Source organism: Stenella coeruleoalba (assembly GCF_951394435.1).
Source record: "Stenella coeruleoalba genome assembly, chromosome: 7".
Taxonomy (NCBI): domain Eukaryota; kingdom Metazoa; phylum Chordata; class Mammalia; order Artiodactyla; family Delphinidae; genus Stenella; species Stenella coeruleoalba.
Window position 1 is genome coordinate 66,111,844 of NC_137153.1, and position 25,914 is coordinate 66,137,757.

At 37.8% G+C, this 25,914-nt stretch overlaps 1 protein-coding gene across 9 annotated transcripts in view; it reads right to left on the bottom strand.

Moving 5' to 3' along the window:
* KDM4C (lysine demethylase 4C) overlaps positions 1-25,914 on the bottom strand; it is a 451,309-nt gene that overhangs the window by 143,245 nt on the left and 282,150 nt on the right. For all 9 annotated transcript variants that reach the window (XM_079925522.1, XM_079925523.1, XM_079925525.1 and 6 more), the window contains 3 exons: positions 13,612-13,793; positions 11,752-11,965; positions 9,757-9,833 (listed from right to left, as the gene is read on the bottom strand). In XM_079925522.1, coding sequence (XP_079781648.1) covers positions 9,757-9,833; positions 11,752-11,965; positions 13,612-13,793 — 473 coding nt within the window. The remainder of the gene's footprint in view (positions 1-9,756; positions 9,834-11,751; positions 11,966-13,611; positions 13,794-25,914) is intronic.

Genomic DNA, 25,914 nt, shown 5'->3' on the forward strand with positions numbered 1-25,914 from the left:
AGGAAATGTAGCAGCTTAAACAGAAGTAAGGACATGAGGGGAGGGAGAGACTGAAAAGTTGGGAGCATTACTGAATCATACATCACAGTGAGGTGAAAGGATTGCTGGAGTCCCAGAACCAGAGGGTGTGGGCTAGACAGACAGAAGGTAGTCAGAGAAAGAGATGCCTGAAAATGAAAGATGGCACTGAAAATACAACATACCTAGTGGAATGCCGAATGGTTAAGAGTGAAAACTAATTACCCTTTCAAAAGGCTGTCTTTCTACTGTACACCCTTTAGTTCTCTGTTACTGCAACAACAAATTACCTCAAATACAGTGGCTTAAAACAACATAAGTATGTAAAGTTCAGTAGATCAGAATTCCAAAATGGGTCTCACTGGGCTAAAATCAAGGTGTCAGCAGGTCACTCTCTTCTGGAGGCTCTCAGGGAGAATCTATTTCTTTGCCCTCTGCAGCTTTTAGGGGAGCCCACGTGCCTTGGTCCTAGGCCCTCCTCCTCCATCTTCAAAGCCAGCAACAGCAGGCCAAGCACTTCTCACATCACATTACTCTGACCTTTTCTGCCCCCCTCTTCCTCATTTAAGGACCCTTCTGATTGCACTGAATGCACCCAGGTAAACAGAATAATATCCCTATTTGTAAAGCCAGCTGATCAGCAACCTTAATGCTATCTGCTACCATAATTCCCTTTTCATGCAACATAACATACAGGTTCCAGGGTTTAGGATGTAGACATGCCGGCGGCAGGGAGGTGGGGGGAGATGTTCTCACTACATTTTAACAATTTAAATACTATCATACAGCCATATGTATGAAAGGACGATAACAGAAGAGGAAATCATACTCTCTGTTTCAAATTACATCCCCCCAACCATTTATCTTTCTAATGTCATTCCTTACAGCAGTATAAAATTTACTTTGAGGTTTGCAGAGCACCTATCTGATAGCAAGCCAGGCATATGCTCGATAGCAAGGAGAAGCACCTCTATAATTTAAGACTGATCAGAGGTAATCTACATGGAACTTCACGGCATTTACATAATAGTATTTCCAGGATCCTAAGCAAAGTACTTGAAACTGAACATACATCTTACTTTGTTAAAACTGTACAACATTTGGCTTTCAAATAAAAACTCAGCTGGTTTATTCTTTCTTCCCAGCATGACCTTCGATAGCAAATAACAAAGTACATGACTTCTTCATCCTGCCACTGGACTAGTTTTTGCCATTCGTGAGAAACGCCTGCATTGCACTTTTTTTTCCCCCTCCACGCTTCCTAGGGATCTCTTTCCTCATTGCTAAGGAGATGTGCCTTTTAGCCCAGTGACCTCCGGGCATGCACATCCTGGTGTGCAGTGCAGTATGCTATGCTCCCCATAATGTCAGTCATTATTCTTCCTGACTTTACTTGTGCTCTCTGGTTGAAGCACTTAAGATTAATGAGGCATTTGTTCTCAATCAAGAAGCTATTTATGAATATAGTTCCACTTACAAAAAGCTATGTAGATTTCTCTTTCTCTCTCTCCATTACCAAAGTGGGGTAGGGAGGGATTGCGTCTTTTGAGCAAAAGGGAGAAGAATGAACAGAAAAAAAAAAAAAAGATTTGTGACTTTTTTAGCCTGTAAGCAGTTCCCTAACAGAAAGGCCTCCACATCATAGCTATGCTGTCAGGATAATTGATATCCTCAAATGCGCTGTTCTGTTTGCTCAAAGTAAAATAATTATTACCACCCTGGCCTTTGTGAGCCAAGGTTTAAGTCTGCAGCTGTTCAGGAAAATCTGCCTCCTCAGGAGGGAAAAGGTAATTCTGAACTCAAATGCGTCACCTCAAATGGGAGAGTGTGGTCTGGCTAGCGGCTTCCAGGGACACCTCACTGGAGAGGAGAATTGGCACAAGCAACCACTTGGCTACACACAGCCATGGCATTCAACAAGAATACAGCCTTTCTTTTTCTACTAGTTTTACTGTGTCTGAGGATCAAAGTCAGCCTTTCAGACTGGCAGCCTCTCACCACCTAGTCTTGACAGTATCCCATGGAATAAAAAAAATTTAAAAAAAAAAACACAGCATAAACCACATCACAGGGAGCAGGCGTGCCACCACGACCGCTCAAGGCCACAGCCAATCAGATCTAAACATCAATGGCTCTGATCTACAAAGCCAATTCAGAGCTCCTTGTTAAAGAAAAATGCCAACTCGGTTGTCAATTGGGAAACTAGATTCAGGGGATTATCCAGCTCTGGGAAAGGTCCTCCAGGCAGAAACTAGAGTCAATATGAAAGAGTAAGGACACTGCCCTACTCAACCACCCAATAACACTAATCGTTCCATATTACACTATTAGTGCTGACTTTATTTTCAATGTAAACAAACAAAAATCATTCAGATACATTGCTCAGAATTAGGCCGGTTGTTCAGCCTTCTTTCCACTCTAAAAACAAGTAACTGAGAAGAGTTAAAAAAAAAAAAAAAAGAGTGTAGGTCTGAGAGTGAGAGGCCTGAGTACTGCCATGAATCTGGGCTCTCTTACCATATAGAGGGGTGATCCTGGACAAAGAAGTTACTCTCTCAAACCCCTGGCTCAGTATCTGTAAAATGAAATTTCTGAGATAGATGAAGAATTCTTTAGTCTTTGCCAGTACTAAATTTTATGGAAGCTAGAAAAATTCTATCCTTGCTACTTATATTGGTTTATATTTAAATCAGCAGTTATTCTGAATCTGTAGGTCAAACATTTTAAAATGAAACTATTACTTTTTTTAAAACACAAGACTTCCAAGAGCCAAATGACTGGCAATTCTAACATCTATGATCAGTACCCCTATTTTTATTTGAGGAGTTGCAGAGGAGATATAATGGTTGTATTATGTGATAAGGGTGACATAATCCTTAGCCACATACATTTTCTTTAATTATCTCTACCCTAAGAGAATTCCCATGTCAGAGAGAAAGAAGAGAAAGCACTGCCTTCAGATTTAACAGAGTGCGGTTAGGGTTGCTTCGTATCAGTTACGCCCCTATCTATAGGACCAGCCTCAATGCAAAGTAGGAGTCAGACTCTACCTATTAGACCACCTTCCTCCATTATTAGCCAGAGTACATAGAGTTATAGGGACTGGGACCTCATCATTCCCAAAGATGAGTTACCAACTTTCCAAGAAGTTGATCATTTTTACCTGAGCCTTAAGGGTAGGGAGTTAAGACTAAGGTATACGGGCTTCCCTGGTGGCGCAGTGGTTAAGAATCTGCCTGCCAATGCAGGGGACATGGGTTCGAGCCCTGGTCCGGGAAGATCCCACATGCCGCAGAGCAACTGAGCCCGTTTGCCACAACTACTGAGCTTACGCTCTAGAGCCCGCGAGCCACAACTACTGAGGCCGTGAGCCACAACTACTGAGCCCGAGTGCCACAACTACTGAAGCCCGCACGCCTAGAGCCCGTGCTCCCCAACAAGAGAAGCCACCGCAATGAGAAGCCTGCACATCACAATGAAGAGAAGGCCCCATTCGCTTCAACTAGAGAAACCCCATGCGTACAACTAAGACCCAATACAGCCAAAGATAAATAAAAATAAAATAAATTAATTAAAAAAAATAAAGACTAAGGTATATTCCAAAGATTAAGAGTTCAGATAAATGTGTTCCAACAAATGACACAGATTCTTTAGCTCATAAGCTTTAGCAACACTGTGGGGTTGGGTTTTTTAAAGACCAATACCTCAGGTACTTCCAGATTTTAACTTTGTGATTATGATTCATGCAGAGAAAACACTTCACTTTCTTTCAAAAGCCAAAAAATAGCTATGTGCAGCCTTGGAGGGCATGAATGGCAACCACTACTCAATCTATAGATGCCCCTTATTTATAATCAAGCAATAAAAATAAACAAACAGCACCAAAATGTTTATTTTTAATCACTGCAATTGCTTATTCCACTCTTTGTAAGAGGAAAGAAGATGCTAATTCCAAATGATTATCAAGGTATAGCCTGTGCTCATATCTGTTAGTCCATTTAAAAAAAAACACAAATAAGCAAAATTAAGACAGTGAATAGATAGGTGGCCAAGGTGAAAACCTATTTCATGTTTGGGTTTTGATTTCTTAAAACCATTTTGAAAAAACAAAACAAAACAGAATGCTATGTTTGTTATACATATATAGTACAACTTTATTATTCTACAGAGTATAATAAATGCTCTTCAATAGATAATAAATGTGTGCAATTACCTAGTTCATGTATTTCATTATACAGAACGAAAATTCTAACCTTTAAGATGTTTTATTTTAATTTTCCATTTCAAAATCTATCTTTTCATAGCACGGCAATATCCACCCAACAATATAATATACAACTGTGTATTTTACTGTATTACTTTGCAACGAAAATATTTAAACAAATTCTCCTAAATTAAGAGCAAAGGGATATATTGAAATAAAAAGAAATCCCGAGGATGATGTGCATTGCCACAGATTCCTGAACATCAGGTAGATAAAGTTATAGTAAGGCCTTTAAAGTCACTTTTTAAAAAACAATGAAAGTTTCCTTGAACACATAAAATCTACACTGATCCAGCCAATAATTACCAATGTCACTTCCAATTCCTATACTTTTCTGTTACTCATCACCTCCGACCAGGTTAAGAAATACAGGAATAAAGTTAGATTTCTTGAAGTTGCCCAATTCTTAAGGAAAACTAAGTAAGGCAAAATGGAAATAAAAAACAACACAGAATCAAGGGATTTTAGCGTGAGAAGAGGCCCTTAGATATACATCTCTAGTCGAACCTTCTCATTACGTTGCTTTTAAATCTTCCTGTAATTAAGATTTTAGATTATAGGTATGTGAGCTACTGTGTCTACCCCTCCCTTCCCCCCAAGAATTACATATGGTGATTAAAAAAGCTCCCTAGTAAGGCATAGCATAAATGATACTTTACTTGGACTTTTTCACACTGACAATGAAAACCTACAGCACAGGCTTAACGCTACCCTGGACAGAAGACTGGCAACTCAAGATTTGCCAGAGTCATAAATCTGAGTATGACGTGACTTCCCATATGTTAAATTACCAATCTTCCCATGAAGTTTTCACTCCCATTTTGGCACTAAAACAAAACCTCACAGTGACCCCCACCGCAAAACAAACATCCAGATTTCCTGCAAAGAAACAACCACCAAAAAGCTACATTATTCCTAAATTTTAAAAAGAGAAAATCTTATCCATATTCCTCTTTAACCTGTTAACCTGCTTATATTTTATTCTTTAGAATTTCATTTATAAATTCTTTAGAAGATAGTATAGAAAATCCTCCTGTCATTTATTAGCATATTACCTCTTAATACTCTACAGAGTATTCAGCACATAGATTATTATTTTTTACAATAAAAGTATTTAGGTTACCAGTTCATTTCCAGACATTTAACTAACATCCTCCTTCACAATTAGAAGTGAAGCCCTAAAGTAAGTTCAGGAATTTTACAGAAATACTCAGACTCAAAAACAACTTTTCAAAATAGGGATAAAAAAGAAAATGGTAGGGAAAAAAACCTGAAAGAAAGCAATACAAATTCTGTATTTTTACAGTGAGAATATTACATTATATTTTTAATTAGCAGTAACTTGTAGTCATTATAAAATGGAAATCCATAAACAGATTAGACACAAAACTCTAGTAATGTAGGTCAAAAGTGATTAGATTCAAATTAAGACTCAAAATAGCAAGAAATACATTCTAGAATCAGAGAAATGACATTCAACACCTAAAAACAGAACTTGGTAATGTTTGGAATGCACTCTAAAGTGCTACTATAATGAAGGAGTAAAAATGGCTCCAAAATGAATTACATAATCACAAAAGGGTTGGAAACAAACAGAGCTCAAAATAAAATACTCTAATAAACGCAAACATAGCTTTCATACAGATCTATTTATCTGAGCAGTACTGAAATGGGAAAACAGGCACAAAGCAATGATATTTAATTAGAACTATAAGATATACAACCTGAATGTCAGGAGAGACAGGTATGTGGGGAATTATTTCACTGTTTCATTTCACTTCATTTGAATGTGAGCAGGGAGCTAGGATTCTAGAATCCAAGTTAGGGTGTTATTCAAACTTTGTAACTAATCTCTCCCTCTAACACATGCAGGTAAAGCTGCAATACAGCTTGTTGTTTCTTATTTTAGATGACATAAGTGGCTAAAGTAAAGAAATAATAGCAAAATGAAACACAGGACTAAACCAAAACTGGAAATGGTAAGAGCACTGAAGGTCACAGACCAAGGTCACAGATAAAGGCTCTGCAAGTTCAGAAATGATCCAACACTATACCAGGTGTTAGGGGTGTTATAGAGAAAAATGAGACAAAGTTCTGGCCTCCAGTTACTTAAAAACTAGCAGGGCAGTTTGGTCCGGAGCAACTTCCACGCTTTACAATTGGTAAATAAAAAGACAGCTGGTCTGTGAACATTGATTCCAGCCTTATGTACATTCTCACCCACCAAGCCCAAGTTGAAGCTGACAGAATCTTCTAATGTATGAACTTATTTACTTAGTTATGGTCTGGGACTGGATGAAATAATCACTGACATGCCTTTGCTTCCAAAATTTAAATAATTGATACTTATCTCTATGATACAGCGTTCTTTTTTTCCCAGCTTTATTGAAATATAATTGACATATTGTATAAGTTTAAGTTCTACAATGTGATGATTTGCTATTTCTATATATTGAGAAATAATTACCACAATAAGGTTCATTAACACTTCCATCACCTCACATAATTATCTTTTGTGATTAAATCATTTACGATCTACTCTGCTCTCTGTGGTGAGAGCATTTAAGATCTACTCTGTTGGCAACTTTCAAGTATCTAATAAAGCATTGTTAACTACAGTCACCATGCTATATACTAGATCCTCATAATGTATTCATCTTGTAATTGAAGTTTGTACCCTTTGACCACTTTCACCCATTTCACCCACACCCCCCGCCCCTGCCAATCACCAATCTATGCTCTGTATCTATGAGTTCAGGGTTTTTTTAGATTCCAATAGAAGTAAGAGCATACAGTATTTGCCTTTCCCTGACTTATTTCACTAAGCATAACGCCCTCCAGGTTCATCCATGTTATCACAAATGGCAGGATTTCTTTCCTTTTTTATGGCTGAATAATATTCATTGTACGTGTATGTGTGTGTATCTACACACACACACACACACACACACACAACCTTTTTTTTAATCCATTCACCCATCAACAGACACTCTTTTTAAGAAGAATCTTTAAAAAATAGAACTACCACATACAATTCTCACACATACCTTATGAAAATGAATACAAGGTGTTTCAGGCTACCCTTTTCTTACCCTCAAGATACTCAAAGCACTAATCATAAAAGGAAACAGAATTAACTGAAACAATCACATTTGTTGTATAAATACATATCCCAAGCAAAATATGCTCTTGGAGTGTTTTGTGTTCATGATGAATAAGCCTTACCTTCACAAACCATGTTTAAAAAGAAAATCCCAGGAAATAATTAGTAATTAGAGTTAGTAAAATAAAAGCCAGCAATGAAATAGCATTTGACCTCAGCTGCTTCGTTAGATTTCCATTAGCTTTTTTAGAGCTTCTATTTATCAATAAAAGGAGGTCTAGGACTCCTCTGGAACCTAAAACTAACAGTGTGAGACTGATTCCTAAGAAAGCAAGTTCTAAGTGAACTTTCAAAATGCAATCATTTCAGCCACAAAATCCAAAGAATCATACTTAAGTACTTAGTAAAAAATTAATATTGCAACACTCAATGCCACACTAAATAAGGGTGTTAAAGCCAAAATATCAATATTATCAGTTACTTCTCGGCAACGATTAAAATAAAATTCAGTTATTTCTCAGGAGAAAAATTTAGAAATAGAGCTTCATGGACAAAGTTCACTGAAAACGAATAAACTGAAAAAACAATTGGCTCACTGAGAATTCAGATAATTTCCAATTAGAACTAAGAAATTATGTAGGTCTAAAAAAATCAATGCAAAGCTGTATTTAAGAGCTCCCATTTTTATTGCAAATTAAAAGAGATTTACATGGTATCAATATTAAAATACAAAAGGCACACTGTATTTTCTGAGGGTGCGGAGGGGTTAAGGTTAATAGAAAGATGCTTCAGATCAGTTGCAGAGAGTGATTAAGTATTTCCTTCTGTAGACATGCTAAAGGAAAATGACATAATTGATCAGAAGCTGCCTTAGAATCAGGGTGGCTGGCCTAGGCCTGGCCCTGGCTCTGCCATGCAAAGGACAGTAGTACCTTGGGTAACAGGACTGCTCGGTGTGTGAGCACAGGAGCCAAGCAGTAACTGTGGATGGAACAGAGAACTCTTCATGCCTTGGTGAACTGGATTAGAATATCTCTAAATTCTAAATCTATACTTCAGGGTGAATGAGGGGATATCATTAGTAAAACTGACTCTACAAGGCTTTACTTTGGCTCATATAATATGAATAGAACCAGCTTGATAAATAAGAGCTGAATATATTTATTATAGCAGGACTTCATGGCTGTTTTAAAGATGCTGTACATTTATACAGTTTTTGTTAACATAATGAACACACCAAAGGAAATACCAAAATGTTATCTGGGCCCACTAATGAAAAGAATTCTTAAGTTGGAGATGTTACCTCTAATATGAAATCAGATTATTTGGACTATAAAGAGTGTCCATATTTTGCCCCATTTTCCCCTCACTACCCAGAGTGAATGCCAGCTATAAAAATCATACAGAAAGACATTCTCACAGATGCCTTTAATTTATAGTCACCATATGTCTATTCAACACTGAGAGCTAAACATACATAATCATGACATAAATTTTCCTCATGTAAAGCATTGTCCTTCAGGTTTGTAACTTTGGTTGCAAGGAAATTTACTTCATTAACATTAGAGATCATTAAGGAATAAAGCAAATGCTACGATTATAATCCAAATCAAGCTGAGCATCTGCTCTGAGATCAAGAGTGAGGGATACAGTCTTGAGATCTGATCGGTCTTCACTTTCAAACATGTTCTGATACCTCTTGAAAGAGAATTTTTAAGAAAAGTTAAGGTAGCACATAATCAAATGGCAAAATGGGTGACATGGTGGATTAACAGAATGGAACGTAATGCTTGGATGTAAGCTAAAGTTTCAACAGGGTCTTCAGGAAAAACAGTTTAGGTGAAGAGAAATCTGTGTTCTCCAAGTGGGGAACCATTTGTGGTTGAAGTTTCTATCTCAAGTTCACAGCAATGCCTAGCACAGAACACTCTAAAATTTTCTAAAGTATGAATGTACGAATGAATAAGCGGGGAAGACCTCACGCTAGTGGAATAGTTGTGAATTAGCACAGCTTCCTGAGAGGTCACTGAAGATTCCCACCTTCACTGTTACTTAGAAGACTTATTTTCAAGAATTGCAAAATAGAGCCGGGCAAGAACATGAAGCAATACTTTGGACATGCTCTAATAAACCAGTAGTCTCCACAGGTTCCTGAGCAAACGGTGATGCCTAGAAATGTATTTAACATTTCCACAATGGATATAGAGCTACCAGGTAGGATGATTTGGAAAGAGAAGACAAGAAATACAGGTAACTGTGGAATGGCACACAAAAGCATTGTGTACTACCTTACCTGACCACTAGATTTAAATGGACCCACAGTGGATGGAGTGAGAAAAGGAGCTAAAAGATACTAAAATTAGCCACTTACTGCTGTCCATGCATTTCTTTTGCACCGGGCACATAGCCATCCATCACAGATCTCATGAGAAGGGATACCGTAACAACCTATAAAATAATAGTATGGACCCATTAATTAAAGTCTTTTGCATTTTGACAATATTACACATTTTAGCACTGAACAAATAAAATCGGAACAGCAGCCTACCATACCATTTTTGATTCTCACTGCTTAGAACAAAACATTAGCAAGGCTGGCTCAAAGATACTTTTGGTTCCCATGCCTCATAGCTAATAGGATTATCACTGCCAGAAAAAAATGAGAGTGTGCATCTTAATAGTTACCAGTGCTCACAACAGTTATTATAGAGAATACTGATGATAATACTTAATGTGTGATTAGAAAATTTCTAAATTGTCAAGTCTAGTCCTTTACTCATGCAAAACATATTTCAAAATAAGTTGCAATTTATGAAGCAAAATTTGGGGAAGTTTTAAAATGACACAATAAATAAACTGTGACACAATATTTATGCACATAAAATCAGTGCATAAAATTAATGTAATGTAAAAGTACATTTCAAAAATTATGTTTAATTAGCTTTAATTTCAGTGATAGGAACAAAGGATGCACAATTCATAGTTAGTGATGAAGAGCTGTCTTCAATTCTATTTGTCCATTCAGTACATGCCTGACTCAAAATAACAATGTAAAGAGATAGCTGATGATATAAATATATGTAGCAATTAAACGGTATCAACAAACATGTGTTACTCTGGTTTCCTGAAGAAGGAGTTTTAAAAGATTTAAATGAGTAAAATTTAAAGGAGTAATTTTTAATATCAAATTTCTATAACATTTGACATGGGAAGAGAAAATAACAGAAATGTAATTACCCAAAGAAAAGCCTATCATAGTTACCCAAGACCATAAAGTGTTTAGTTCAGGCACATGTTTATAAAATATTATGGCTAAATTGCATAGCTAGTGCATTCTGGAGTCAAGATTAAATCCAAACTTGTTTGTGAAATGGTGCACTGTCTCTCATATAAATATAATCACGTAGAGTGAATGTGTATATATATGTGTATGTGTGTTACAAACTGATAGAAGCAAATAAGAAGTTTTATATAATTACATTTCAAGCACATCATGTTCAAATTCCTTGGGGAAGATGAAAGTATCTAATAAATAAATGCTAGATAGCCAGGCAAGTTCAACCTTAACACAAGACTGGTATTACTCTGGGGTAAATATAGAAGGTAATACCTTTATTATAAATCATTCATACTACACTGACAGACTCACACCATACATAAGAACGTTAACAGAACATTTGACTTGGTAAGAGTTGGAATATTAAAATGCTTTAAAATAGAATTGCAATGTTTAATAGATCCATTTTATACATTTTAGAGGATTTAAATGGCAGACCAATCTAAAAAAATGTATTTGCCACTTAACCCAATTATGTAAAAACACCAAATTGAGACAGGTGTGGAGCCTAACTTTCTCAGTCTTGGGGGAAAACAACCCTAAGCACTTTTTCCCCCCGGGAAGGCAATGAAGATCTCCCTACCCTTACAAAGAATAAAATTTTAACTCGATAATTAAATTTAACAATAATTCCCCAAATCACCAAAAGAATACTCATTTCTCTTTCAAAAGTAACAAAGGAAAACAGTCATGAATCAACATTAGAGATTAAAACTCAATTTTTACAAACTTTAAGTAAAATTCAAGCACGTGAAAGGAATCCCACAATGACCCCACATTTGGACCCCAAACAAACAAACAAACAGAACCAGACAGATCTGTTCTCCACTGATACCACATAAAATTGGAGGAAAAAGGATGATTACACCTATTCATACTTTCTTAGAAGAAATGTGATAAAGAATGATCTAACCATTAATAATGCCAACAGTACAATGTGATAGATTTGGCAAGTTACAAAGGGGTGAGAAATAGAGACTATGTGAAGCACTGAAAAGCCAGCGATTAATGAGTGATAGACTCATTTACTTGCATGAACCCGTACGCGGCACTTTGCACAGGAAATCAGAAGACTTGTTCCATCCTCTTCCAGGAAGGCGTTAGGTGGAGAATATTCTATATTTTCCTCGCTATAAATAAAACACATCTCTGGAATGAGGGGCTTAGTCTTTCCTCCTGAAGTAACCACTTCATCTAATTTTGTCTCCCATCTAGAATCATTTTCTTCATTGCTGCTATCTGGCTGAAAAACAGAATATTTCCACGTGAGCAAAGAACATGGAAAAGAGCTCAGATCACTCGCTCTGGTCACTCAAATCCCCTAATAGCTGTTCATCCACTAACTTCCAGCTGCTGTACTTCCCCTTGTTCTCCCGGACCCACTATTAGCTCTTTATCAGTGCCGCTCCTCAGGCTCCCATCCAGAAGCTAAGCTGTAGGAATGAGAGGGTATTCTGTACATCTGCTGGTACAGAAATCGATGAGCTACTAAAACTACGTTCTTAAATACATAGTTCATGAAAAGCATCAATTCTTCTGATGAACGTTTTTTGCTTCTTTATTTGCACTAGGTTAACAGATCTGATTTCATTTACTGAAGAATCTTACCTGGTTACACCTGAAGGAGTATCTTCAAAGACCTCAGTTTTAATTTGTACAACAGTATTTAGAGAGTTTTTGAAGGCTTTTTGACTCACCACAAAGTTTTAAAACAGCGAGACAGAAAGATCTAGCAAATGTCATTAAATAACAAAGGATAATGTTCAAAAAGAAATCGTCACCTCTCACCAAAATATACAACAAATATTCAGTGTTTATTTGAAACTAATTAATGAACTATCTTATTATCCCCAGAGACCCTATATTAATAAATTTCCCCAAATCTTATAATTTTAGTTGGAATTTTTTAATTATCGGGGAAATATACAGGCAGATTATGATACAGAAGCAAGAATCAATATAAAGGTAAGTTTTTCCAAGAAAATACAGAAAATTAGTGACTAAATGGGAAATAAAAATAAGGTTAATCACTCACCAGTGTCACATTCAAAGACAAGTGAATGAACTACTTCCTCTATTTACAAAGGTCTGAGAATGTGGCACATCACACATATTCATGCTCTGAAACGTCTAACCAGAATTACTAAATGTGGAACTCTAGGAATGATGTGATCTTGAGTAAAATATTTCTGACTCTATCAGTGAAAATATAACCCAGAACACAATGTTCACATCAACAGACTTTAAAATATATTGTATCTAAAAACGGATCTGGTAGTTTTACTCTTACCAGATTCTGAAAGATCATTTTGTCTGTGTTAGTGCTGGAGAATGTGGCCCTCTGTGACCTAAGATGCTATCAGCATAACATATACAAAATGACTTCTGAAAATAATATCATGAATGGCTGGCTGATGAGGGTGAACTGGACAATTCAGTTTGCATTGAGTCCTGCTGTGTCTTTTGCATGTTCCACATGGGAAGATGAAGAGAGATATTTTAAATGGGGGCCCAGAGCCGACATGTATATGATTGAGAGTAATATTTTCAAACATAGAGACTAGATCTAAGTTCTCTTTGTAAGCTTCTACTATTCTTAAGCTTTAAGCTCTGTGTTTCTTGGTGAAAGGGGTAGAAAGAAAGGTTGGAATTGCCCCTTGACTGAAATAAACCAAGACATTTAAAAATGATAAAGCACTGTCACAGAAAAGTCTCTCAAGTGGCACTCAGGAATTCCATTTGCTGCTCTCTGATAGCCATTAGCTACAGAAGTACTAATGTCTTCCTCTTCGTGTGCCTACTAACCCTACAGAGATTCACCTGTGTTTTCAGTCACACAAAGTGCTGCAGTGAAAGGAGACGTGGGCAGGGGCCCCTCCCGCTGGCTACCTTGTAGTAGGGCATGAGCAGAGCACAGATGGCACAGTGCGGCTCCATTCTGCCCATGGCTGCATTATACTCTTGCTCGGCCACAAAGTTTGGGGACTTCGTCTGCCAAAGGTGGACCAGAGGCTTTGCCCAAGACTCGGTTTCTTCCACTTCCTCCTCAATCGATGGAACCTCAGGCAACTCTTAAGAGAAAGGGTGTGAAAACACAGTGAGCAGGGGACTCAGGTTAAAACAATAACCCTGATTATAAAAGAAGCACACACTCCCAAGTACCTGTGATATTAATGTCAGACAGGAAACCTATTTTATCTTTCAAATATATTCCGAGAGGTGAAACAAAATCTTCATCGTCCGCATCATCACCGGAGATCCAACGGCCACACAGACCACCCTCCTTTCCACTCCTTCCCCATCCCTGCCAGGAATCACTAAACCGCTCTCTCCTCTCAACTCCACTCCTTCTGTGTTTCTTGTGCTACCATGATACCTCCCAGGGTAAAAGGGTTTATATGTGTGAGATTATCTTCCAGCTAGCAGTGGAATTTGCTAGCCACTACCTGTCTTACCGATATTTTTAGTTTTCTGACCTAACACTGTGCATGATTTAATAAAAATTTATTAATTATATTTCATTTAATTAACTTTTAGGTTCAAAATGCATGTAAATAACATTTACAGAGCACCTATCATGTGCCAAGCGATATATTGCCATTACATGGGTATAAAAGACAATCCCTACGTCAAATCTCATTTGTTCAATGTGATTTCCCAGAGGGTCAAATCTCTTAAGCATGTATATCTGTTAACATGAAAGAGGCATAGATCTATTCCACAAAAATGACATTTTACAAAAATTTATAGAAGGCCAGAAAAATACAGAAAGACATAACAGGTTAAGAGGAAAAATTCCTCACGCCCATAGCACAGGACAGTATATCAAAGTGGGTGGCAGCAACCACAGCTACCTCTAGTACTTGATATCTATATAGCTGTGATACACTCTAAACTTCCTCACCAGCTGTCTCAGGGCTACAAATAAATACTGTAGAGCAATGTCCTCAAGTCCCAGAAGGGGTATACCTATGAACTAATGTGCTCCTGTCCTTGCCTTGTTGACTTACCTGTTTTAGAAAAAGTCAAAGTGGATTTGCTCAAGTGGAAAATAGGAACAGCTAAATTAGGCTGAAAATAATTCAAAAGACATCAAATGCCAACTGAAGCACAAGGGAACGTTCCTGTTTCCATGGCGGTGCTGGTGGTGGTGATGGTATCGGCAGCAGCAGCAGCATTATCATTTACAGTGGAAAATGCTTAGCATTCAGTCAGAGGCAGTGTTTGAAACAAAGGTAAGAACCTTTGCCTACATTTGAAATAAAGTAATCTGACACTAAACGTTAACAGTTTCCACCTCAGTTTCCTTATAATACACAATAGAAGACTTACTGTGAAGACCAAAATTTGACAAATGAAAGATGGGAGTGAAAGTTAACCAGGAACTTGAAATACCAAAAAGTCTAATAGCTAATATCTCCAACATACATACTAAAAATGAGATCTAAACTGAAAAAAAAAAAAAAAACCTTGGGTTTGAATAACTTGGACTCTACTTATTGGCTCACAATGAATTTATCGTATCATTTGCTTTATTAAAAAAGATGGAAACTCACAAGACGGATGATGCTTTTATTCCTTTAGATGGTCATAAGATAAGGTGATGAGTTCTCAAAATATTTTTAGGGATTAAGGAAATATTTAATTCCTAAAAGCCTAGTGAAAATGAACAAGAAGTACGGGAAAAGAACAATTCTTAACAATGGAGCCAGAGAGCAGAAAAGTGTGTGTGCCAAGCCCTCTGGCAGACTTGGTCTAAGACTTGATCTAGGACACACCTTGAACTTGTCCTCAGACTCAACACTGACCTGGTAGAGGACCCTGCTCTACAGCTGTCCTGCCCCCAAATGAGGTCACATTCTGGCCCAAAGAGCATTTGTCTTCTGTTTGGATGCTCTCCAGGCCAGAGTATGCAAAGCAGCATGGCAGGAACACTGTGCAGTCCCAAGTACAGGAACTGTCTGTCCAGAGACCTAGCTTTTTTTTTCCCCCCCACCGCACCACACAGCTTAACAGGATCTTAGTTCCCTGACCAGAGATTGAACTTGGGGCCACGGCAGTGAAAGCGCTGAGTCCTAACCACTGGACTGCGAGGGAACTCCCCCAAAGACCTAGCTTTAAATTCTAACTCTTTCCGTAAGATAGATTCTCATATGGTGATTATTCCTTTCTCACCTATTTCAGGGTTTTTTTTCCTTTTTAATATTAAAATGAAATAGTAAATGTAAAATTTCTTTTTAAATTCCAAAGTACTAAAATTCTTTGTAAATTCTGAAGTGATTATATAATGCACATGTTATTACGTAAAATCCATCCAATTATCTTATTTTCATATGATCTGTCTGTCAATTCCATGCTGAATTTTATGAGAGGGGAAAAAGAGACGGCATTTAATCATAAGTACATGATAATGATTATTCACATTTTAACTTAGTTTTATTTTTATTTATTTATTTATTTTGCGGTACGCGGGCCTCTCACTGTTGTGGCCTCTCCCATTGCGGAGCACAGGCTCTGGACGCGCAGGCTCAGCAGCCATGGCTCACGGGCCTAGCCGCTCCGCGGCATGTGGGATCTTCCTGGACCGGGGCACGAACCCATGTCCCCTGCATCGGCAGGCGGACTCTCAACCACTGCGCCACCAGGGAAGCCCTTAACTTAGTTTTAAAAGTCAGAAACATTGGCACATTCTTGACGGTAAGTATTTTGTCTTCCTGAAATTATCTCATCAAATTATTCACCCCTCCTCTATCTCCAAGAGCTCTTGCTTACCTTTGAACCATGGCATTGTTCAAGAATAGACTAACCTTAGCTATTGCCTTTCCCAGACTCATGATATTCATGTAAACTACAAGCCTTAAATATTCTGGGGGGCAAAGTACTTTCAGGATATCTACATACTCTCATCATCACACAATTCCAAATGAAAATCGTCCCTTTCAGCCTCTAAACACCTTTCCTGTTTCTGGTCTCTTTTTAGTGTACCTTCTTCATCCAGTTACTTTTGAAAAAAATACTTTCTATCTTCCAATATACGGAAGAGGGAAAATGTTTTTTGCATCGTAGCTTCTAAGTGTTTTGATCATTTGGCATCACTATGCCTAGGAATTTCCTCTCCTCCTCCTCTTCTTCAACTATAGTTAACTAATGAACCTCTAAAGGTACACTGTAATCTCGTTGGTATATATTTACTTCCCTATATGATGCATTTTGTAAGATGTCAGGCAATGAAAATAGACCACACTGTTTTAAAGATTTTTTAAATATCAAATTAGTTTTCACAACACCTTCACAAAAGAAGAGGGCAGGGGCAGATATTAAACATACAAGGAGGGAGGAGATATGGGGATATATGTATATGTATAGCTGATTCACTTTGTTATACAGCAGAAACTAACACACAATTGTAAAGCAATTATACTCCAATAAAGATGTTAAAAAAATAGTTACCTATTATATAATATTAAGATATCAATAGTATCAGTAATAATTAACTAGTAATTGTTAACTAGTAATAGTTAACTAGTAATTGATTGATTGATTAATACTGTATTGTATATTTAAAAGTTGCTAACACAGTGGATCTTTTTCTCACCACAAGAAAAAAATTTGTAACTGTGTGGTGATGTGTGTTAACTAGACTAATTTTGGTGATCATTCCACAATATATACAAATATCAAATCAAAAAAAAAACCATACAAGGACATGGACATTGTAAGCATTCAATGGATACCAATGTTTTTATTACTATAATTATCTCTTTTTTTAATATACCAGCACAGCAACATTCAGAAGCTCTGAGTCTCACCCCGAGTGCCACAGTTTGCTATAGAATCAAGAGAGAATGAGGCAAAGGAAAGGTGCCTTGGTGCAAATGCATCAAAGTTTGGGAAATCTGTGAAAATGTTACCAGCATAGAACTCCCTTCTTTCCCAACTGTATTCTCAACAAGAACAAAAGAAGAGCTAATAGTGTAACAGCAGTTCTCAAAGTAAGGTCTGTGTACTCTAGGAGACACACAACACAATTTCATGAGGTCTGTATGGTCAATTTCATAATAACATGAGGGAGCAACTATAATAAAAATTAATTTAAAAAATAAACTGAAAAAATAATAACACGAAGACGTTATTTGCCTGTGTCACACTGCTGACATCTGTAACGGTGAGACAAAAGCAATGAAGGGTAAAACTGTTGGTGCCTTAGCTTGAATCAAGGCAGTGGCACCAATACAGTCGTTATATTCTTGACTATCTCAAATCTGCAGTTGGCGGTGGGGGGGTGTTCTCTTAACAATGACTTGATGAAGCAAAAAAAAAAAAAAGTATCAATTTTATTAAATGTGCAATAAAATGGGATGTATGCATAAAGCACTTCTGCCGCACCCTGAAGTTCAATGGTTGTCTTGGGAAAAGCACATGTGCAATTAATTGAATCACATGTTGAATGAGCTGCCTTTTTCATGGAACACCATTTTTGAACGAATGACTAACAGACAAGCTATGGTTATTCAGACTTGGGTATCTGGCAGCAATGGAAGTGAACAAAGAAAGCTTTCATTTTAACAAAAAAACTACGGACAGTATTTGTTGACAATGATGAAATTCAAGCTTCTGAGTCAAAATTAGAACTTTGGAAAATTTGTATCCACTTTTGTGAGCTTGACAGCTTCCCAATAATTAAAGCTATTTCTAATGGAATTGATGGTGCAAATAACAAATGTAATTTTTTTATATTATATAAAAAGACCTGTATGACACAGATCTTTGTTTACCAATGCATGACATTACAAAATCACGCATGCATATAAGAGCCACTCAAAGTGCAAGACAGACCAATGAATTTTTAGCTTAATAGAGAACAAAAAGTTCACTGATGGGATTTCAGATTTCATGTTGCAACTAATCTTTAAAAAATCACCATTTGTCAAGTTTTATGGCTATTAAAATACTGCACCCCTTCTAACCATGTATCCCTAGTAAGCTGGACTTTCTTCAAATATACCTCAACCAGAACAACATGGTCCAACAGACTGAATGCAGAGCAGACATGAGAATCCAATTTTTATTAAACCCAATATTAAAGAGCTCTGCAAAAAATGTAAAACAATGCTGTTCTTCTCTTTATTTTTATGGTTTGGGAAAACTGTTATTTTCTTATAAAAATAAATGTAACTCTTTATGCATTTATTATTGTTACTTTAGATTTTTCCATTTTAACTTTCAGCAAATAAGTACAAAACAGAAACAGACTCAGACTTAGAGAACAAACTTACGGTTACGGGGGTGGGCGGGGGGGGGGAAGTGGGGCGGGGAGGGATAGACTGGGAGTTTGGGATTGACATGTACACACTGCTATATTTAAAATAAAATGCCTTCCATAAAAAATTTTTTTTAATTAAAAAAATTTTTTTTTAAAAAGAACAAAAAATAATAATTGTTTTAATAATAGAAAACATGAATAAAGATGAGAGTAATTTGGGGTTTTTAACCTAGAAAATAAAACTAATTGATGAATTCAAGAAAAGAAATGTAACTGTTTATGCATTTATGATTGTTATTTTAAATGTTTCCCTGTTTTAACTTTCAGCAAGTAAGTACCATTAAGGTAAATCCACGGGAAGGAAAAGGGGGCAAAGGGGCAAGGGGGCAAATGGGGTGGGGAGAGAAGAGAAAGGAAGGGAAAGGAAGGGAAGGGAAGGGAAGGGAAGGGAAGGGGAGGGGAGGGGAGGGGAGGGGAGGGGAGGGGAGGGGAGGGGAGGGGAGGGGAGGGAAGGGAAGGGAAGGGAAGGGAAGGGAAAGGAGTTCAAGAAAGGAAATGAAAAGAAAGGAGATGAAATGAAACCTCTTTGGGGTCCTCAAAATGATTATGAGCATAAGCAGTCCTGAGGAAAAGACTGAGAATCACTGACTATACATGTGCACTTTCACCCAAAAGTATTAGTATCACGAAGTCACTGTTGAACAACACAGCCCTAATAAAGCTGGTGTAGACTGTGTTCTTACAGTCAAGCAAGAATCTCATAAACTGTTTTCCTCAATCAACGAGTAATGCTTAAGCAAAAAGAAAACAAGTCAATACTGCAAGAAAGCCTTCTTTTCTCTCATTTCTTCAAGGTCTGCAAGGTTTGCCAGCTATAGCAGGGAAGAAAAAAAAAATTCTATGCCGACACTTAATTATCTTTTTTCTTGGTGGGCCTCTTACCGCATGGCAGAAATCTAGACTCCTGGACTGTTGTATTTACAGAAATACGAGAGGAGATGTGTTTCCTTTGTTAAAGCGGCCTCCTATGAAGGACAGCCAGCCCCCTGACAAGCACTACTGTGGTGGGGGAATGGGGAAAACAGACATGACCCTGGATAAACGTACTGAAGTAAACCACTGAAAACACTGCTGTCATACCAGCAGCACCCTCAATGGCTGCTCTAAAATTTTCCAATCGCCACATCACTAAAAAACAATCAGTAGAACCTACCTGCCTACAAACCAAGCACCAAGCTCCTGGATCACGCACACAGTATCCCAGAATATTAAAAATATTCTTTCTGACTTACACCTAGGAAACCAAGCTTTTGCCTCCAACTCCGAATATTTCTGGCAGAAATAAAAGCTCTTGGAGAAAGGTAATAGAAATAGATATGCATATAGAATCCACTAAGAGTGCTCAAGAAGAAATAAAAGTTAAACCACAATATTTGATTTATACTTGTGACAGCTGGGTACTAAGAGGTCAACCACAACTTCTGCCTCTAAAATTACTTGCAGATAAAATCACAGTAAGTAGCCCCTCACAGGCAGCCTGCTTACAACTCCCCTCCATCCTTCCAATGTATTTTAAATATTTATTTATCTTCTTTATTTATTTCTTTATTTTTTTGGCTGCGTCGGGTCTTAGTTGCAGCATGCAGGATCTTTCGTTGTGGCGCTCGTCTCTTCGTTGCAGCGCTCGGGCTTCTCTCTATAGCTGTGGCGTGCAGGCTCCAGAGCATGTGGGCTCTGTAGTTTGCGGCACACAGGCTCTCTCACTGCAGCGCACGAGCTCAATAGCTGTGGCGCCCGGGCTTAGTTGCCCTGCGGCATGTGGGATCTTAGTTCCCTGATCAGGGATCGAACCTGCGTCCCCTGCATTGGAAGGCAGATTCTTTACTGCTGGACCACCAGGGAGGTCCCTCCAATGTATTTTAAATACTTCTCCAAAATGATCCTCCCAGCTTGCTATTTAAATCATACTCGCTATGATATTGTCACATAAAAAGAAACATTTATTTGGTCTTTTCCTGGTTTCTGGCACAGAACTTCTAAAACCCTTGGAATTTCCTGAATGATATGGGTGAGAGGAACATCATTGGTTCAAATATTAATATTTGGTCTTAGTCCCTAGTTCCCGACACAAGAGCTTCTAAGACCCTTGGAATCGCAGAACTGAAAAGTGTCTTTTGTCAGCTAATGAGATGACCGGTGGCTGGGGGCGCCTAGATAGCTTCAGGATTGGGGCTGGTCACCAGAAAGACCAAGGCATGAATACAAAGTCAATGCATGGGTAGAGGGTTAGCACTTCAGCCCCACCTCTGACGTCAGGGGAAGGGAGAGAGGTTGGAGACTGAGTCAATCGCCAAATAGACAGTGATTTAATCAATCGTGTAGCCACAACGGGGCCTCCACAAAACCCCTAAATGACAGGGTTCTGGGATCGAGAGGGTAATGTACCTGCAAAGGGCATGAAAGTTCTTCACACACCTATCCCCACCTCATACCTTGCCCTGTGCATCCCTTCTTTTTGGCTGTTTCTGAGTTATAAACCAGTAAATGTAAGAAGTGTTTTCCTGGCTTCCCTGAACCATTCTAGCAAATTATCAAACCTGAGGAGGGAACTGTAGGGAATCCCCAGACTTTATAGCCCAATGGTCAGGTGTAAGGACTTGAAATTGGCATCTGAAGTGGGGACAACTGGTGAGACTGGACTGAGTCCTTAACCTGCAGGGGCTGTGCTAACGCTGAGTCATTAGTGTCAGAAAGAAACTAAACTGTAGGACACCAGTTGGCGCCTGGGAAAAGTAAGCCACACCGTTGCTGTCCGAAGTACCCTCGCTTGTAGGACCCGCCCTCTCCTCACGACCATAAACAATGCTGTTTCTCAAAAGATCAGTCTCAAAGGGACAACTAGAAATGTGTCCTGTCCATACATCACTATAAAGTCTGCAAGTCAGCAGTACATCCCATGCTGACCCAGAGACTCCAGAGCAGCAACAAGCGTACTGCAGGGGAAAGAGTCAATCCTGCAGAGCATATGAAGAGAAGGAGGAGGAGGTCCCTAGAAAAGTGGGAGCTCAGGGAATTCAGAAAACTTTCTGGCTCTGAAAAGAAAGTCAGGCTTGCTGCCATTCACTTGAGAATCTTAAGATGTTTGGAGAACCTTCTTGAGACTTCTACTTATACTAATCTAGAGGCATACCCCATTGTTTAGAGAGCAACTTTCCCCTTCAATTAATAACACTTCCCAAGGCGTGGTGGGGGCCTCACTAAGACGTGATCCCAGGGATTATTATAGATGTACACTGTTAACTTTAATGATTAAGGGTTTATTTTTTTACTTTCTACATAAAACAATTTACACTGCTCGTCATATAAAAGCATATACAAGTTTTTAAAGAGGGCAACTAGTAAACAGTGAAACTAAAAAATAATACTTAAAAATATCCGTTTAAGTGATCACAAGATTAAATCTATAACAAACATTATACAGTTAAAGTAATAAATTAGGAAACAAATGTTATAAAAGCCCTGACTTCCCGTGGCCTAGAACAATGGTTATTCAACTATTTTGAGGTAAGCATGGTTACAAGAGTAGAGCTCTGATCCCAACCTACTAGAATAAATTAAAACAATGTTTCATTCATGTAATCTATGTGGTCTTAATGTTTGGTTATAATTCTAAACCTCAATTCCTTCATCTGCCAAATGAGTACACGAGCTACCAGCCGTACAGCTGCTATTCATCAGAAAGACAGACCTAGGGCTTCAACAGATGATGATTCTTTCCCTTCTGGGTCTCTAGCAAATCTCTTCAAAGATCATCCAGAAAATTACTTAAAATGTATGCCCTAAACACTAAACTTTTAACATGACAAGACAGGTTGGAACAGAAAGAGCCAATCTAGACAGACACCCAGTTATCTCCTATTTAAAAATATTTCAAGATTTATCCTTTCGGGAAAAAAAAGGCCTTTATCCTCCCATTCAGTCAAAAACATCACTGAGTATATTTATGATAATAAAAAGATTAATAACTTTTCCAGAAGTGTTCAAAAGAATGTGCCCTTCTATGACATAAATCACAGCAAGATCCTTTTTGACACACCTCCTAGAGAAATGGAAATAAAAACAAAAATAAACAAATGGGACCTAATGAAACTTCAAAGCTTTTGCACAGCAAAGGAAAAATAAACAAGGCGAAAAGACAACCGTGAGAATGGGAGAAAATATTTGCAAAAGAAGCAACTGACAAAGGATTAATCTCCAAAATTTACAAGCAGCTCATGTAGCTCAATATCAAAAAAAACAAACAACCCAATCGAAAAACGGGCAGAAGACCTACCCAGACATTTCTCCAAAGAAGATATACAGGTTGCCCACAAACACATGAAAGGATGCTCAACATCACTAATCATTAGAGAAATGCAAATCAAAACTACAATGAGGTATCACCTCACACCAGTCAGAATGGCCATCATCAAAAAATCTACAAACGATAAATGCTGGAGAGGGTGTGGAGAAAAGGGAACCCTCTTGCACTGTTGGTGGGAATGTAAATTGATACAGCCACTATGGAGAACAGTATGGAGGTTCCTTAAAAAATTAAAAGTAGAACTACCATATGACCCAGCAATCCCACTACTGGGCATATACCCTGAGAAAACCATAACTCAAAATGAGTCATGTACCACAATGTTCATTACAGCTCTATTTACAATAGCCAGGACATGGAAGCAACCTAAGTGTCCATCAACAGATAAATGGATAAAGAAGACATGGCACATATATACAATGGAGTATTTCTCAGCCATAAAAAGAAATGAAATTGAGTTATTTGTAGTGAGGTGGATGGACCTAGAGTCTCTCATACAGAGTGAACTAGGTCAGAAAGAGAAAAACAAATATCGTATGTTAACACATATATATGGAATCTAAAAAAAGAAAAAATGGTTCTGAAGAACCTAGGGGCAGGACAGGAATAAAGACGCAGATGTAGAGAATGGACTTGAGGATATGGGGAGGGGGAAGGGTAAGCTGTGACAAAGTGAGAGAGTGGCATGGACATATATACACTACCAAATGTAAGATAGATAGCTAGTGGGAAGCAGCTGCATAGCACAGGGAGATCAGTTCGGTGCTTTGTGACCACCTAGAGGGGTGGGATAGGGACGGTGGGAGGGAGATGCAAGAGGGAGGAGATATGGGGATGTATGTATGTGTATAGCTGATTCACTCTGATATAAAGCAGAAACTAACACACCATTGTAAAGCAATTATACTCCAATAAAGATGTTAAAAAAAGAAAAGCTGGCATATCTTTGGAAAACTAGCTGACAACATGGCACCAAAAGGAAGTTATTCTGAGAATCAAATCAAAGATAGGTGAAAGACAGCATATGAAACTCATTGTGTACTGGGCAATATGACTGATGCTGGAGATAAGAAACAAAAATCAACAGTCCCTTGCCTTCAAGGAGTTCAAAACTTCCCATGGAAGAACCCTTTAGTTTCTTAAAGTATTTCATTAACAGCCTCTATATTAAAATGGCCAAAACAAGATCTCCAACCAAAGAACAACTGGTATGTTGCACTTTACCTGCAAAAAAAAAAAAAACTGCTCCTCTTAGCTAAAAGCAGCTCTGGTCATCTGTGTAAAGGACAGCAGGACCCTTAGACACTTTGACCCAAGAACTAACAGAGGTGTCACTTGGCAGATCACACAAAACGGCTGCTATGGAGACAGAGAACTTCATGCAGAGCAGCCACAATGACAACTACTAGAGAAACAAGGGTGTGGACTACACGAGAGGATGTACAGAAATAAGAAGAGGACGAGGCAGCAAACGTTCATTCTGTTGTTCCACATCCAAAGCCATCAGGGGTTCTTCTTGCCGTTCTTCAAACATGCCACACTAACTGCCTTCCTTTGGGGCCTTTGTACTCACTGTTTTCTCCCAAGAAGAGTCTTACCCCAGATCCTCGGCTAACTCATTTAAAGGCATCATAAAGTATGATTCCTCAAGAAAAGACCTTAACAACTATAGAAATATTTGAGTAATATTCAAATATGTTCATATATCATCACAAACCTTTTCTCCTTTGGTTTCTACTTTTTTATTAGCAAAACAAAAATCCCTACACTTTTCAATCTTGAAAATGTCTCCCCATAACAAAACAAAACCAAACATGAACAGTAAAACAATGTAGAATTTAGAGGTCCATGTGGTATGTATAAAAAAAAGTCACCTCATCACTTCCCTAAAACTGGGAAACTAAGAATCAGAAAAAAGAATAAAACAATACTATATCTAATTTAAATGATGATAAAGTGAGCCACTTCCTAACCACTCACTATTTGGGAGCCTTACACATATTACTTAACATCCCTCCCAGAAGTAAAAAGTCTTTTCCTAAAATCCACGACAATGGTCCCCAAATGTCAGCCTGCAAAAAACACTGCCAGCCCAGAGCTAAGTTTTCAATAGTCAGAGACAAAACAAAGAAAATGAAGACCATAAAGTAATTATAAAATTAAATTTTAAAAGCTACATTAACTTTGCAAACTGCATGCTTATTCTCAATATTCATAGTTTCACAGCCAAACAAAAGATAGAACTAAAAATGCCTAAAATGTAGTACAAAACACAGGATAATTCAATGGCCTATAGGGTAAGACACCCTTGTCTCCAGAGAGAAGGTGCTGTGTACAAGTTTAAGGAAATGTAAAGTAATACATGAAGATATATGAAAATCAAATAGCAATTTCATACATTTCAACCTAATACAATAATTTATTTTCCTAAGGAATGGAATGAACCACACAATTATAATATCAAAAGCTGTTCCTCAGATGTTTTCTACAAGACTTTAAGAGTAAAACAAGGCACACATGAATTCAAATAAATCAAAGTCTTGACTCTCATTTTACAATCCCAATG